This window comes from Schistosoma haematobium, chromosome ZW (assembly GCF_000699445.3).
Source record: "Schistosoma haematobium chromosome ZW, whole genome shotgun sequence".
NCBI classification, from domain to species: domain Eukaryota; kingdom Metazoa; phylum Platyhelminthes; class Trematoda; order Strigeidida; family Schistosomatidae; genus Schistosoma; species Schistosoma haematobium.
In genome coordinates this window covers 70242301-70259519 of record NC_067195.1, presented here as the reverse complement: position 1 = coordinate 70259519, position 17219 = coordinate 70242301, and the positions used below count along the sequence as shown (strand labels likewise).

Below are 17219 nucleotides of genomic sequence, written 5' to 3'. Positions count from 1 at the left end.
TATTTCTCAAATCATTCTTGAATATCTAAATTCAGTAAACTTTCTTTATCTTTTACAATTAAAAATAAAACTAGCCATTTTGATCATTCAGATTGTTTTGATGATCAACAAGATTATAATACACGAATTAGAAATTAATTATGGTGACAATGATTATACAAATATCTTACAATTACCTATATAGTTCATTGTAATGTAAAGTCTGACAAGAAACTATAAAAAATATTTGCCCATTTTATTTTCTCAATTTATTATAATAGAAATATTCAAACTACTCTTGAATATTATAAACAGGAATTTCTCAAAAGATGCAGGACTTAATAATATATATCTTCATATTTTAAACGTAGAATCTCTATACAGTAATATGCGATTGTGGTAAAAAGAAATCCCACATTTCACAATTGATTGATCACTGGGTGGCGATCAATGTCATGCGTGTCTAGTCCTTATTAGTGCAAATCGAATGATATCGACCATGTTGCAATGTGGCCACCAGACTAGGTGACTCGACATTGCGGGCACTATATATTGAGATTAGATGATGGTTGGATAGCTCAATGGTAACGTCTCTGACTGTGAAGCTGGGTGACACGAGATCGAATCCGCCAGGGAGCACCAGTTCCCTCAGGATTACAGGTACACCTTGTTGACGAGACCCAAGTAGCACGAAACGCGGATCCAGAGTTTCCTGTTGACTACTTCCAACCACCATCTAAATCCCACATTTGTAATACCGTCTTAATCCGGCCAAATAACTGATTCTACCATTTAAGTTGAAATTTCCTGAATGTTTAGTCCACCATTAAAATTCAATATGAACCTGTGTGAACGAACAGTTGATGATACTAACTTTTAGTAGCAGAAATGACTGGGTTTTTTCAAGTGTTATGATTTTATTAGGCTTTTGAAATGAATGAATTCAAACTCATAATACTATTGAGTAGCCTTTTCGTGTAAAAATCTTCGTGTTAAGAGAAGTATATACCAGAGTTAATGGAAAAGTTTCAAAATACTTCTAAGGCACAAGGTTCGTAAAGTGAGACAATACTAACAAGCATAAAGTTGCGATTCCAATATTCCTCATTAGTTTAATCTATAGATTTAGCATCTCTATCTCTAAATACTTAAGTTTATAATTCAGTTAAAAACCAGTTAGAATTTCTGATTTTGTGAGAAATGTGTTTTTTGACTATTTAATTTTGATTGAATATCTTTTTAACTTCAAATAACTCATCATTTCTCACATTTCTCCCATTTTCTATCTTTTTTCATATTATTTTGTTTATTTTGTGTGATAATCACTTGGATGTTGCATAATTTACTCTATGTGGGATGTGGTGTTAATGTGTACCTATTTCTGTGTGTGTTCATATATATTATTTTATGTTTCATGTGGTTATGGACATAAAAATTGGCTTGAATAATAATCACAATTATTATTTTGGCCATACCTATTCATACTTAAACAGTTATTTGTCAAACTTATCACACGCTATCAGTACAATGTTATGGTCCTAAATCGTATTGATACTGAAAATGGAGATGAAGTAATGAGTTTTGGATGTGCCATATTCATTTACTAGTTTCGTAGACTTATAAGCTACTCCATACGATTGTTACATAAATCTTGGATTATGAACAACCCCCTGAAAAGTTTTTAAGTATATCTACACTACTTACAAGTAGTTATATTTATTGAGCCTACTTTAAGTCAGTCAGTCAGTCAGCTACAACGTAAGACCAGGCATATATATACATCGGTCCAAGTTGCCATACCTCATTAGCACAACAAGATGAACACCGGATTCATAAAAGTAGTTAAGTCAATGGTGGTAATATATAGGAGAAAGATTGCATATAAGGATATAGTACAGGAAGAAAGAATTAGTTCGTAGAAAGAAAGATATGAAGTGATTTTAATCTCTTAGTTTAAGGGAAGACAGAGAGTGTATACACTTACGCTATTGTGATAGATTCTGAGCCATGTCACTCAGAGTCTCCAACCGTTGGTTACGACAGTCACGCGGCCCCCAACCAAGTAGTCTGCATCTACCAATATGGCTCAGATCAGACGTTAGTAACTTCAAGCACTGATGCCACGTTTTGGTTTGGCTGCCCCTAATTCTCTTCCAACCATCTCTAACACCCGTTAGCATTGCACAACGTGGTAATCGGTGTTCAGGCATACGTAACACGTGGCCTACTTTAAGTGCAAAGAAAAGATCTTTTTTCTCAAATTAATTAACAAGGGATGCGGTTAGCAAATTGTGAAACACTATTCCATACTTTCAAAATACCAAGACTGTTTTCAGTACTCCTTTATTCACACACAAGTAGATTATAAGTTATACAGCATAATATCTGTTTAGAATTCAGAAATGCAAATCTGATTTACAATAATACAGAACGTATAGGAACTCGCTAAGAAATTGGATTACGTTGTTATGGTCTATTAGTCAAATATCCTTTGGGGTCAGATATTCTTCTAGAAGCTGGCGTATGCTCTATATGTGTTAACTAAATATTCTTTACTTTAAAATATGTATTTGCTAATATGATGTGATGTTATTTTAACTCTTCTCAACATCATATTGTATAACTTCTTTTTAAGTAGGACAACACTGAATGATGTCCATGAAAAGGTCAACATAAAAAAATATCTAAGCATAAAAGCTTCTCGAAGAGTAATTCATTTGGTAATGTAATTAACTGACTAATAATTCAGTATACTTTAGTTATGAAATAATAATGTCTAATCACAGCATTTTGCTTTAGTGCCTGTTGTTGACTGCATAACGATCGAATGACCTTGATGTTATTGAAACATATCTTACTCAATTTCGTATATGTTATATCGACAAGTCCCGCTAATAGTAACATGGATATAAAAATTCAAATACGAATGTTTCGGATCTCTGTATTTCATATATTCGGGAGATAGACGAAGAGATAAGAAGTGAAGAAAACAGATCTACTTAAAATATTACTCGTTATAAACGTAAAAATAACAGCAAATAATTCATGATGCAATAAGGAGACAGGCATTTGATGAAGAAATAAGAGTACAGATATATACGAGCATACATGAGATGTATAGGTATAGATTTACAAGGAAATGGTACTGCAAGTCATAATCTCCTATGAAGACAATAGAGTTAGTAAGAAGGCAAAAATGACCCGGTAGTCAAATAATATCTGAGTTAATAAAGCCTGTTCAGAAGTAGGGTTAAATCATGCGGGTGTTTAATAACATAAAAGCTGTTAAAATACCATAAACCCTACTAAACTTATTTAACTATAGTTACTAAAATATAACGTTTCTGTATGTGAGTTTGTGGAAATCGTAGTAATTTAATGGTTGAATTCATGAGTCGACTTAAGCTAGACTACCATGGAAATCCTGGAAGAACTGGACGGACGTTTCGCTCTAGTATGGAACTCCTCAGCAGTGCGCATCCACGATCCCGCACGCACACCGCTGAAGAGTCCCATACAAATGGCGAAATATCCTTCCAGTTCTTCCAGGTTTTCCATGGAGGTCTGGCTTAAATCGACTCATGAATTCAGCCATTAAAGTTTCTGTATGTGTAGAATGTTTTAGCCTGAAAATCTAAAGATGATCAATAGTATGCACTTGATCAACTTTCCGTTCTTATTTACATTCATCAACTAAGTATATTTTTAGTCTCACTCAGTTATTACGATCTCAGTTTACAATGCTAACAACTTAAGATGTTTTCATTGCAGAAGTTAAAGTAACCAAGTCTGAATTTTTGCCTATTAATCAATGCTTAATATTTATGAGTTATGTAGTTTTATAATTTTCTTGGTTAATTATTTTTCTCTTTTACTTTGTCACTAAGGTAATTCATCACAATATTAACAGTCATCAATTATCTGTTGTAAGAATAGAAGAACAAGCAAGGAAATTAGAACGTGCTGATTGCAACAAAATCGATAAACCCTCTGGAGTAGATACTGATAAAGATGTCAAAAGAAAATCACAGACTTCAGATTTTAAAACATCAGATATCCGAGATAAAATTATTCAAATGAATAAAGCATGGGAACATTTGAAACTGAGTGTACGCAATAAACAAGCAGCATTAGAAGAAGCATTGAGTGAGGTATGATGGTCTGTACAGATAGTTTTTTTAAATAACCTGTTTCACTCAAAGCAGTAACTGTTTATGACTAATTCATATTAGTTTAACTAAAAGAGAATTAAAATAACCCATAGTGTAATTGAATAAGAAAAAGAGAATTATAAGTAATGTACATTCGACGTTGTCTATAATTGATGACACTCTATCTTGGAAGTAAATTGTTGGAAAATATCACAAGCTACGTTTTCATTATTTCAACGATGACAAAATAAAGATGAGTAGGAGACAACTTCTAACTGCATAGTAGAAGCCGGAAAAAGGCAATGAATTAAAATGTAGTAAATTTGACCTTACCAATGAACTGCGTGGAACAAACATGTTAAATATCTTCCGGTACAACTTTTGCAGTTTTCTTACAGACATCAATATTTCAAATAATCTCAAATCTTTTTGTTTTGTAGACCTTTAATTTTCATGGTCAACTGGATCAACTTATACGTCGCACTCGACAGTTAAAAAGTCGAATGCCCCCACCAGGTGCACGCATTATGGGTGGTTTACCAGATAGTGCACGTGAACAGCTACGTCGCTTCATGGAAGTTTATGATGAACTTGTAAAAATTGGATCAGAGGTAAATAATGTATTTACTTCAACTATTTGTCATATGCTTATTGTAGACGGTAGTAATTACTTCATTTTATTTGTAGTGGCTTTGCTTCGTTAATCAATCACCGTTATTATATAAATCTCACGGTGTTTGAAATCAGAAGGCAATAAGAAGTGGCAACTATAGATTATTAGCGCATAGCACGAATAACAAAGCTTTAAGCACATCGAGCGAATTTGAGGCAGACTGGCGAATTTGTATGTGAGCAAATACATACAGAGGCAAATTTATAGTCAAATCGAATAAGTGCACAGCTAAGCAAGGCAAAGGCTAATATATTATATATATATATATATATATATATATATATATATATATATATATATATATATATATATATATATATATATATATATATTGTCTGTTAAGTTAATAAAAGGGATTAACCGAAATTAATTGGTAGGGTAGTTGCTATATGTTTATGCATGCTTAAGTTAACTCGTGCTTTATTATTCTTTTTCCCTACGTAAACAGCTTGATGAACTGCGTCGAAATTCAGCTGCATTGTTAGTTAATCAGTCAGCAGCAGAGTCATGTAATCAATTAACTACTAATCTTGAACGTTTCTCTGACCATTATGCTCAGTTGTTAAAACATGCTCAAGATATTCGTGACCGTATGGAATTAGGTTTAAAACAAGTCGAAGAATTACATGATCATTTATCACAAATGATGCAATGGCTTACACAAATGGAACGTACTATACTACAACAGAAACCAGTCAGTCGTATCGTAGCTCGCCTATTTCAATTAATACGTGATCACACTGAATTACGTAAAGAAATTACTGGACATCGTGATGCTTTAATTAATTTAGATCGTTTAGCAAGTCAAATACAATGTCAATCACAAAAACAAGATGTAATATTGGTAAAAAATCTTTTATCTAGTATTCATACTAGATGGGAGCAATTAGTTTCACGTAGTGCAGAACGTACACGTCAACTTAACACTGGTCTGAAGGTTAGTTTGTTGTTTTCCGCTTTCTTCCAAAATACCATGGTAATTCTTTCATTTTCTGAATATTCTATTCCCTGTAAAAATAGTTTTGTCTACTGCATATTGTTTCTTTGCAAATGAATGGATGATAGTCAGTGCGGTAAATATATCCTGACAAATATAAAGGAGTATTTTGTTTACGTGATTCATTTTAGCTATCCAGGATGAAAATAAAAGACAATGAGTTTTCTTAGTCGTCTGAATGAGTACTCTCTTTCTTCTTATGTAAAACATGCCCCGGTTTTTTTTCTAGGTAGTGTTCTATGTGCCTTACTATCTCACATCACATGTTCACTCTTCCTCTTCATTTACGCTCCTAACCTGAAACTCAACAAATTACAATGTGTTGTTTAGTTCCTCATCTTTGGCAATTTTGTTGGCACGTATGCACATTGGTTAGGGGACTTGACTTCCATGATTTATTCACCAGAATTGAAATTCTCTTGATATACTTTGATCTAGACAGTCCTCTTAGTATTACTGACTCCCAAATAGAAGTGCTTTTCGAAGGTGAATACATGAACACGTTTATTTCCGACCTTAAGTTGCTTTTCGCTGACTGAATCACTCTGTATTCACGTCATGTAAACTTGTACAAATTTTACTGTTTAAGTAGTATTGAAAGTGCAGTAGAGATTGATGAGTGATTCTTAACTGTGGGATTCTTTATGTAGCTAATTGGCTTTTTATAGAGTGAAATACAACTAAGAAAACGTAGATAATTAACCGGAATTAATAATAACAGCAAATGACAGTTTGAACTATTCGACCTTCTTGAACAGAAAGAAAAGAATGGATCCAAGTATTGGCAAAAATAATGAGTAGACTAACTGTTATATAAAATCATCTTAAAGTTTAAATGTGCTGGTATGTTTTAGATTGACTGGCTACTTTTGCTCATAATGCTGGAACACTTAAGTAACGGACGAATGATTTGATATTCTACTTAAAGGTGATATGATCTTTTCGATTAAATTTTAGGAGGCCAGTAACTTTCTGGATAACTGGACATCGTTAACAGATTGGTTAAAGGAAAACTTAGCTTCATTGGAGGAAGATGGTGATCGTGTCGCTACAAGACCTGAGAAAGTCGCTTATCAATTAGCATTACATCGTGAATTACAGCGAGCATTAAGCACACGTACTGTGGCTTATGATGGAGTGCGTCGTTACGCTAGACAACTACGTGATAGAGCACCAGTATGTGATCATGATGAATTAGATGATATGGTCAGTGAATTAAAGCATTTATGGCAAGCAGTGTGTACGAAAGCCTTAGCGAGGTAATTTCATAATCTCTAACCTTCTATTAAATATCATTTATAACTAAATCTGAAATTCATACTTTAATCATGAATTCGTATGAACTTATTCGTACCGTCATTCTTTATAAACTAGTTTTAACAAGTAATGAATATGATCTAATACAAAATTTCTCATTCATAATTTATGCATTCATTATGATTGTTACATTCCACGTATTATATTCACTGTCAATGTTTGAAACTAGTTTCAGCAGTGTTCGATCCTCTACTCTCTGGAGGAACTAGAGGAATGGAGTTGAAAAAAACTTGACTGGACAGCTAAAAAAATAAGGTGCTGACAAGTGTATATCATCCGTTTACATAGAATGCAAGAACTGCACTCTGTAAATAAAATGAAGCTGAGATCTATTTAGCTGTAAGGCGTAGCAGTTTTGTCAATGGAGGACCGGGTCAGTTGTCCGATGACCACGTTTTTGAGCTTAGTTATCGTCAGTAAAAATCAGTCTACCGGTCATGATCATCTCAAATAGTCTATGTAACTATTCATTGCTTTAATCTTCGCGATATGGTATTACAGCAACAATTGTTACAAGGAAATCCAAAAATGAAAGGTCATATATGTTAATGAAATAAGGCGAGAGAAAGAATCAAGTTTAATAATAACCCTTTATAATTTAATAGAAACATGATAAATTTAGAATGGTTCAGTAATCTTTGAGACTTAACAGTTCATGTTCTTTGAAACAAACGGCACATACACAGTGAGTTGATTAGTAGAAATTTGCTTACTTTGAAGATACTTTAAAATGCACACAACTGTGGGTTACCGATCAGTTTTTTTCGTTTAGCCACTTTGAAGTAAATACAGTTTTCACTTTTATGGTACATCTGTTGATTTTTCGATGTAACATTACTGTAATTTATGGGTTAGTAGTGCTTTTCCTAAACAGTTGTTTGGGCCCATCAAGCTTGTCTAATTTGTTTTTCGTATAAATTTTTACCAAGTTGTTAAAAGCTCATAATAAACTTAATAATGCTAAGAGTATCGATTTAGAATTTTCGGAATAAAGATATTGACTATTTTAGGTTTAGACAATAATCTCACGAGCCACTCAATAGATGTATTTTTGTAATATCAATCACAAACTGACTTGTGACGTGTGGTGTCCGAAATCTGATACTGATACAGAATACGCGATTTGCTGACCCACCCCCCTCCAACTGACTACTTGAGCGAGAACACACGAGTGAGCGAGAAAGTGTATTGGAATACCGAGTGAAATACCCAACTACTCATTCCTATATATACCACTCTATCCTTAGAAGATTGACCCACTGACCCCACCGAAATGCATTTGACCTTTAGGTCACTTTCGGTTACCATCGTGTGACCTTTTCTCCACTTCTGATTGGCTCTCTATTTAACTGACCCTAGTCAGATATTTGTTGAAAGTCGAGGATCACTAAACAGCCGTTTCGTCTTATTATGGAACTTCTCGGGAGTGCACACCCACGAACCCAACGGAAATCCAACCCAAAATCCTCAAGCCTCCTGGCAAATGTTTAACTTACAGAGCGCTGAGTTGGTATCCAGTAGTTTGGATTAATAACTTCAATCAATTCATGATATTTTGCAATCACTATCCGTTGCTATTGATGAGTAAATACTTCGCTACTAACATGGTCGTATTCTCACCAGAACTCCCGGGTTTAGTCTTCGCAGTTAGTTACTAATGATCTCATGATTTAGTTTTCATTTATTGTATACTATATGGGATGAGTGGAACTTTAAATCTCCTGACCTTGTTTTGAACTGCATGGATAACAAGTGATTCATGATTTAGCCGTGTTTCTGGATTTCAGAAAAAGAAACGAATAAGGACTTGATTCAAAGCTAGTAAAATTAAATTAGTTACAGAGCATTGCACGGGCATTTTACACCGCATTAAAAAGTGACTGAATTGTAGAAAATATGAACATACGAATTCTATCCAATTGACTGACTTGACACTATTTGGGACATTGATTTTCTGCATAGACATACATATCATATCCAATTTTTCCCTTCTCTTTTAGACAACGCACTTTAGAACAAGCTCTCTTGGCAGCTGGTCTTTATAAAGAAGCATTGGAAGCTTTACTTGATTGGTTGAGTAAGATTGAACCACAATTAGCTGAACAACAAACTGGAAACTATGGTGATGTGGATATTGTTGAGGTTAGCCACTTCTTAATTATAATTGTTGATCGACTGTGAACATTATTGAAAAGTTTTGAGCTAACTTTACTGAACTTTTTTGGCTGGTTATCAGTTGTTGTTTAACCAACACCAACTTAGCCAGTTCATCAGTTATGATCCAACCATGCTATTAAGTAACTTATACGCTCATGGATTTGATCGATGCTAATTTCTTCACTTCACTGATAAGTTGTATAACCTCTTCTTCGAGGTTGCACTTAGCCTTGTTGGTGATTACTAATTTAGGTGTTGGGTTGATAACTAAATTAACTACATACACGGCTATTGTTTAAAATTGATTCAACTAGGTCACATTTTCTGTATTTTAAACATTGGTTTCTTATAAAACCCTGTTATACGGATGAAAATGTAAATTATTTGTTTCGTATTTCAGCAATTGTTAGAATCTCATAATCGTTTCAAAGCTGAGCTGGAACAACGTGCCACGTCTGTGAAATTAATACATCAAGCTGCCAGTGATTTAATGAATAAAGCTTCATCTACTACTGACTCTGGAGCTGGTTCATCAGCTAGCAATCAAGCTGATGTGTTTGCTATGCAAGCTCAATTAAATCATTTATCTAAAATATGGGATCGTGTACAGAATTTAACTCAACGTCGAAGTGAACGATTGGATCATGCATTAAAAATGGTAATATTTGAGTAAACACCTTGTAATATTTGCATTAACTGGTATGCAAATATTTTTTAATGATCTTAACCTACTTCACAATTTATTTTAATTGGTTGTCACATAATCTACTAGTGTAAAAGTCATGGATCGATAGGAATTTCATACATTAATCAAAAATATGTCCGTTTTCTGGAATACATCTTAGAGTTGTTTGTTTATAATAATGGTGACTGTACTATGTTTGTATAATAGCTTGTTACGAGATCCAGTGTAATCATGATGCCGCCAGTATTTAATAATTATCAATAGATATTTCCGCTTAGTAAGCAGGTGGACTTTTAAGAACTCCCGATTAGCTCAACTATCTCTGACAGTCCAAATCAAAAAACCAATCATGAAAAACAAATTTCCTGTGTTATGTATTCCACTTTTCAGTTTTTTTCACTTATGCCGACTCATTATTTCATAATTATTCTCAGGTTCACTTTATATGTGAGATGTATCGTATTAGGTCTATAGCATCTCAAACCTTCTCTCAAGTAGTAGCGAATTCCAACCGTAGCTATTACCTTAACTCGATGATCTCCAGATATATTAAATACAACACTTGTTCCATCAGATCCTACCATTACAAACATACTAGATGAAGGATGTCTTGACCAAAACCAGAATGTCCCAGTTTTGAGGACAAGGTTATTCTTTGAACTTTACCACAATGCTGGGGTAGTAAGTTGTTCCTCGGTGGATAACTCACATGTTCAGTGATGTTGACATCCTAGAAGCAGAGAGGCGGGCTAGTCTTTTTTTATAAATAGCGAACTTCTATGTGGCCCTCGACGGTTTGGTGCAGGTCAAACTGTCAACCTCTTTCTCTTCTCCATTTCTTATATTTTCGTCTATTCTTATTGTCAATCATCGCTTTCTAGTTTCATATTCTACTTGATTTGCATCCAGTGCTAGAGATTGGCGTCTACAAAGTGTCATCCATTGTCTCAGACGCTGAAGAATGGTAGCGATATATAGTAAAACATTGCAGTACTGACCATTTGGTTACATCTTATTGGCTTAACAGTAGGGTGCTCACTATAATAACTGAAAGTTCTGGGTTTAATCCTGAAATACTTTAACTTATATCACACTATGTAGTCATAGGGTATTAAGAACAAACTGTTTAGTATTTAGTGGCCCGATATCTGATTCCAATAGGATCGTACGAATGATTGTCATCAAGTTATCGAAATATACATCCTGGCTACCCTCGTATATAATCATTGACTTAACTCATGTTTGTGAATAACGGGATTAAATAAGTTGAATACGAGAATGAAGTTTGAATACGTATATTTCATACAATCGTTGATCTGAACAGACAGTCAAGGAGACGGAGCGAAGGAAGAGAAGAAGAGAGAAGCGAAACTAGTGAGACTATAGTTTGTGGACGAACCAATCAAGTTTACGATAACAGGTCTTGAATTTTGGCGCGAAACTAATTCATTCACTTGGCTAAATATAGTTTTGGCATTATAGCTGATGTCAGTTCGTGATGAGAACCCTAAATCAAATTCCTAACCCTATCTATCAACCGTAAATATTAATCCTAATTACTCACACTGGTTTATAACCATCATTTAGCCGTAGTATGCAGATGGACATCCTCAAGGTATTTTTATCGTCGCTTAGAGGTCGTCCATAAATTATAGTCTCACCGCGAAATTAAATGACCCTCAGTGAAGAAGGTGTGTGTTAACCAAACATGGATCGATATTTATAGTCAGACAAAAATAAGTTACAGACATATGTTGAGTAGGATAAGAACTGCACACACATACGCTTACATAAAAACAGTCAAGGTCGATAAGCGAAAAATTAACGAGGTCAAAATACGACTCAAAGAGAACGAATAAATTGATCTACCCGCAAGCTAGAATAAACTATATGGGCATAACATAGAACACGACTCAACAAGTACACCTTAGTTTCCAATGCTTGCTTGTTTCTGATTAAGAAACCGTTTTTAAATTGTTCAAATTTTCGAGGTTATTTAATTCAAATTATGTATTTTTATCACACAACTTTATTACCTTGTCAGATAAACGCATCTTCATTACATGGTATTTTAGATTACTTATAGCACTATAGGTTACGAATTGTATAGTGAAATATTAAATATTAGGTAGTTGAGGCATTTAAATTGTAATCATTAATTCACAAGTTGAAGACTCAACGCACACATATCAGTTTGAGAAGCTTGGTAGATTTTCAGTCCTCTTAGAAAAATTGTATCTTAAAGCCAAATAAGTTAACGTACATTTTATTACTGACTTACGTTATCAGAATCCTCTCAAGTAGATACATTTCACAAATACTATTGTCTTCACTTACAGGCGCAGCAATTTCAGGATACATGTCGAAGTTTAATGGATTATTTTGCTGGCGCAGAACGTGTTATTCATCGTTTGGCTGCTTTACCCACCTTTGATGATGATGGCGAACTGGAAATTGAAATTGCTGGCACTAACAATCCACCAACTAATTTAACAGATGCAATTACAGCTCATCGACAAACACATTCTAATTTAATGAATCAAGCTGATCGAGTTGAAGCTGCTTTACAATTAGGAAATAAACTTTTATCTCAAGCTCATCCAGCAGCTGTGAAACGTTTACGTCAATGGGTTAATACTATTCGTACACGATGGGAGGAGGTATGCGTACTGTACATATGGCTACTATTATTATTATTACCGTTTCCATTTACAGTGTAGACTTGATGCATTTTTGTGATATATAGAAGAATGCTTTTAACTTAATAAACCGAAGAAGAGTAAGGGATATTAAATCTCACCAAAAAACAGAAAATAAGCATAAATAACCATCCTGAGTTCCCATTAGTTATTTTATATGTTGCAAAATAACTGTAACATGACAGTCGCTGGCTTTAATCATTGATTAATAAGCATCAAGGATCAGTGGATGCATTGGTTTCCATAAAGTCAACGACAACTGGACTGAACCACCGTAGTAGGTATGTATAACCCGGTTAAGATCCGCGTGATGACCGTAACCGGTGGTTAAAGACCTTGAATAACATGGCTCGAAACCGTTCGCAATGGCACATTCATTCTTTGTCTTCCAGATTCTAAACTTCTCAATTCCTCATAATTTTTTTTATTTCATTAATTTACATTTTCTTCCCTAATAGTGTCTTTGATGACTAACCTTTTTTATTACCACTAATATTGGTACTACCTCTAGTACTACTGGATTCGCCCTAACGATTTGATCTCGTTGTCCTAATGGAGTGTGGCTACTTGGACCGATGTACATGTATACCAAGTTCTACGTTACGACTGAATTTTAAATAGTAATTTACCTTTGAGTGATATGTAATAAATATCCTACTTAACGACCTTGAACATTTACAGGATGACTTCTTATTAAATATATGAGTTTATATTTCCTTACAAAAAAGATACTTTTATTCCTGTTTTCGATGTCGCTACTTTCCCTACACATTCCCCTCAAAACTATTTCTAGAATATTGTCGATAAGAAAGTAGGAAGTAACACGAGAATCAGTTAATTACATATAATTCCATTGCTAGTTTCATGTAGTTATATACTTTTATTGTGTCTGATAGATTGGGTATTTTTATGTTGCTTGTTCAATGAAAATTTAGCTAGTTTCTTTAGTGTTACAAGTTTAATTAATTGGCAATTGAATAAGTGAAGCCTAATTTCAGTATATCTGTAACCTGTCACTTATTTGCTGATTATCTTGTTCTGAATTATGATAACCAGTTTATAAATACTTCACATACTCCTAATAGATACTCTTTTTAATATTCACCTATTTCAACACGTATAGAAAACAAAATAAAACCACTGGATTAAGGTTAATTGATTTCATTTTATTATCACATATTAATTATGTATCAAGCCACCCAGTTTTATAATCTCTAAATTCCCGTATGAAGAATAGGAGTTAAGATACATTAACAAATGTTAACTAAGAATAACTTTTATTTACTACAAGATACCTCATTATTATCCAGCTATTTATCTTTTTGTTGGCCCCAACAAACAAATACATTATATAGAGGTTATCAAGTAAAATGTTATAAATGAAATTCATTTTGATCATTGAATTTGTTGTTTAAGAACTCCTGCTGGAATGTTCACATTTTTAAAATTCAAAACTAAAATCATTTTGTAAGATATAGATTAAGTTCATTCTATCAAGCCCAATTTAACTTAGTGAAACAGTATTTCTCATAAATTAGGAAACAATTTTCAATTTAACTTGATGTCAATTGAGTATAAACAAAATCATGGTGAGTTGGATAGTTAAATTATCAAGTTTTTGTAATCTTTTTCCATTAGATAACGAAAGAGTTTTGTTTGTAGTTTATTAAATTGTCCTACATTCAGATGAGATGTTTACCGATTGTACATCCTATTTCCAGTAGTTGTTTAACAGATATAGAAATATCATGGAGAGTTGTTTCGAAAAACTATACCGTCTTGGTAATTAGATTGACTTAGCAAACTAATCCTTTACAACAGTAAAATGAAGACTCGCTTACTCAGCTTTGAGTCAGAGCTTTCAAGTGACACTTCAGTGGTTCAAACCAAATTAGGCGGAAATTGATTCAAGCTTGTAAAGTAAAGGATTTGTAATTTTGAATAATAATGCTTTTGGGTATGAACCGTTGATTTTGTACTGACTTATTTCAATTAAAATAGATTAGTTTCTAAGGACTTTAAATATTGTGACCATGAATATTGAACTCACAATCTAAATGGATCAGATGATCAACTTTAATGAAAGACGAACTAAAAGAGAAGATCGTCCTCCATTCCCTCGTGATTTTGTTTTGCAATACTAACATAAATGTGTCCATAACCTAATTCAACTAGTATGTTTAACTGCATTTAAATTAATTCCATTAATTGTTATTCATTAATTTTTTTCTTAACAAAAAATTTACCCAGTTAACTTCATGGTCTGAACAACGTGGAGATCGTTTGCAAGAAGCTTTAGAAGAACAGAATAAACGTAAACTTCAACGTGAAGAACTCATGCACTGGATACATGTAAAAACGAGTGAATTAAAAAGTATTCCAACATCAATACCGATATCATCATTGTCATCTTCATCGACTAATTTACAATCAGCTAAGAGTAAACTAGACTCAAATGATTCAAAATCAATAGACTCCAAAGACTTATTTTCCATAACTCAAGAACGTATTGCTATATCAACTATTACTTCTTTAGTTCGCCAACCTAACGTTGTTGTCAATAGTAATAGTAGTATAAATAGTAAAGATTTAAAACAACCTGAAATTCTTACTGATTTTACAACAGTTTTAAATGAAATAACCGATTCAAAAATCATTGAACAATTACTCAATCTACATAGTCATTTAGAAGAAGAAGTGAGACAAAAACAACTTATTTATGAAAATATTATAAAACATGCTAAACGACGTACACCAGTTAAATCATCTCATAATATTAATAATAATAATCGCCGAAGTCGTTTACCAATACGACCCAGTGGTAATCTATTCAACCGTTCTATTAATACAGCAAATCAACAACATAATCAATCTATATCAGTTTTCACTTCACCGAATATTAATCAATTATATTTAAATTGGAGAGAATTATGGATTGCAATGTTAACACGTAAATCCCAATTAAATGAACGTTTAGCTTATTTAAATGAAGTGGAAAAAATGAAAGATTTTCATTTTGAATCATGGCGTCAACGTTATGTTTCATGGTTAAGTACAAATAAAGCACGTGTTATTGATTTATTTCATCGTAAAGATCGTGATCGAGATGGTCGACTTACAAGAGCTGAATTTATTGATGGTATAATAGAAATGAGTAAGTTTTGTGTAGAAAATATAAAATCTAACTTATTATTTCGTAATTATGTAATGATGATGAATAGTTGTGTTATTTACAATCCTAAATGATAGTTTTTAACATTATGATATATGTTGTTGAATAGTAAGCATTTAGCTTGAAAATGACTGTTCTACATTAGAAGCTATTTTAGAAAAGGAAATCCAATTATTTCACATCTTTCGTAGTATATAATTAAGCACTGGGCAGTGAATAATGATCCTTTACTACATAATGTCTTTTTAAAAAAACAAACCAACCTGAAATTATAATTTTCCTGTTTCCAGTTTCTATTTTTATCATTACTTGATACATACTTAGTAACAATGTTTTATCTTCAATGATCCAATCTAAAGACATTATTCTTGAAGTAACACCAACTTCGGCAAGCTTGTACAAACCCTCAGTGGTATAACGGAATCACTCTGTCTATGGTTTGAGTTATTTTTTCTGGTGTGCGTTTTTAACAAGGCTTTCTATGGGTTGAGGTTACTAATCCCGTCCCCAACCCTCCTCGTTTAACTGGGCTTAGGATCGATAGTAACCCCAAAAAAGCTCTAAGCCTTTCTATTACATTACTGAATAGTCTAGTCAAATGGTAGTCCAACGAATACAGTATTTGACTTTCAACAGTTAGGTTTTAGGTTTGAACTTCATACTTCTCGGTCAAAAGTGGCCCACAAGAGTAGTAAATTTCCTGGTTAGTACTTACGAATTGCTTTGAATCTTTTTTTTCGTTCACTGAATATGGTAGTTGTAGAATAGATCACCTTGATTCTCGGTGCAATTTTATGTCAACTGATCTACTACTGAGAGATCATTATCTACACTCTTTTCCCTTTAATCCTAAATTGATTTTTCTGCGTTTAATACTAAATAGACAATGCAAGTCGAAAAAGTAAGTGTGTGTGCGTGTGTAAGTATATGTATATGTATGTGTACAACGTTATCGATTTTTTCTTTGTATATTTTTCGATTGTGTTCAACATGAATAAGTTGTGTACTTCGACTACTTTTTTCTATTCTTTTACTTTTAAAACGTTATAATTGTGCTTGTATATTCAAATTTCTTGCGTACTTTTTTTCGCTTGCATCTTCTTGGGCAAATCTTTTAAAATGCTTTCTGCATACTATGACACAATTAAATGGATTGAATTCAAGCTAGTGTTATAATATTGCTAAATTTTTCTTTCATCCAAAGTATATGTCCTTATTCTGTTGGGCATGTTACTTTCGCTGTGTTGATATATGCTTTTTGCTTTCTGAAATTATTCTCATATTATTACTACCCAAAACTTTTTTCATAACATAAGTAGATTGTTGATTGCAGTTAAAATATATGGGTGACACATAAATCTAACTCATCATTAGATACATATTACTAAG

At 33.1% G+C, this 17219-nt stretch overlaps 1 protein-coding gene across 1 annotated transcript in view; it reads left to right on the top strand.

Annotated features, from left to right (window-relative positions):
* The window catches only part of MS3_00010478 (uncharacterized protein), a gene marked incomplete at both ends in the record, with an annotated part of 178673 nt that overhangs the window by 151359 nt on the left and 10095 nt on the right, over positions 1-17219 (top strand). The window contains 8 exons of the mRNA XM_051218846.1: positions 3867-4130; positions 4571-4741; positions 5252-5740; positions 6758-7059; positions 9118-9259; positions 9675-9932; positions 12299-12619; positions 14909-15812. Coding sequence (XP_051072340.1) covers positions 3867-4130; positions 4571-4741; positions 5252-5740; positions 6758-7059; positions 9118-9259; positions 9675-9932; positions 12299-12619; positions 14909-15812 — 2851 coding nt within the window. The remainder of the gene's footprint in view (positions 1-3866; positions 4131-4570; positions 4742-5251; positions 5741-6757; positions 7060-9117; positions 9260-9674; positions 9933-12298; positions 12620-14908; positions 15813-17219) is intronic.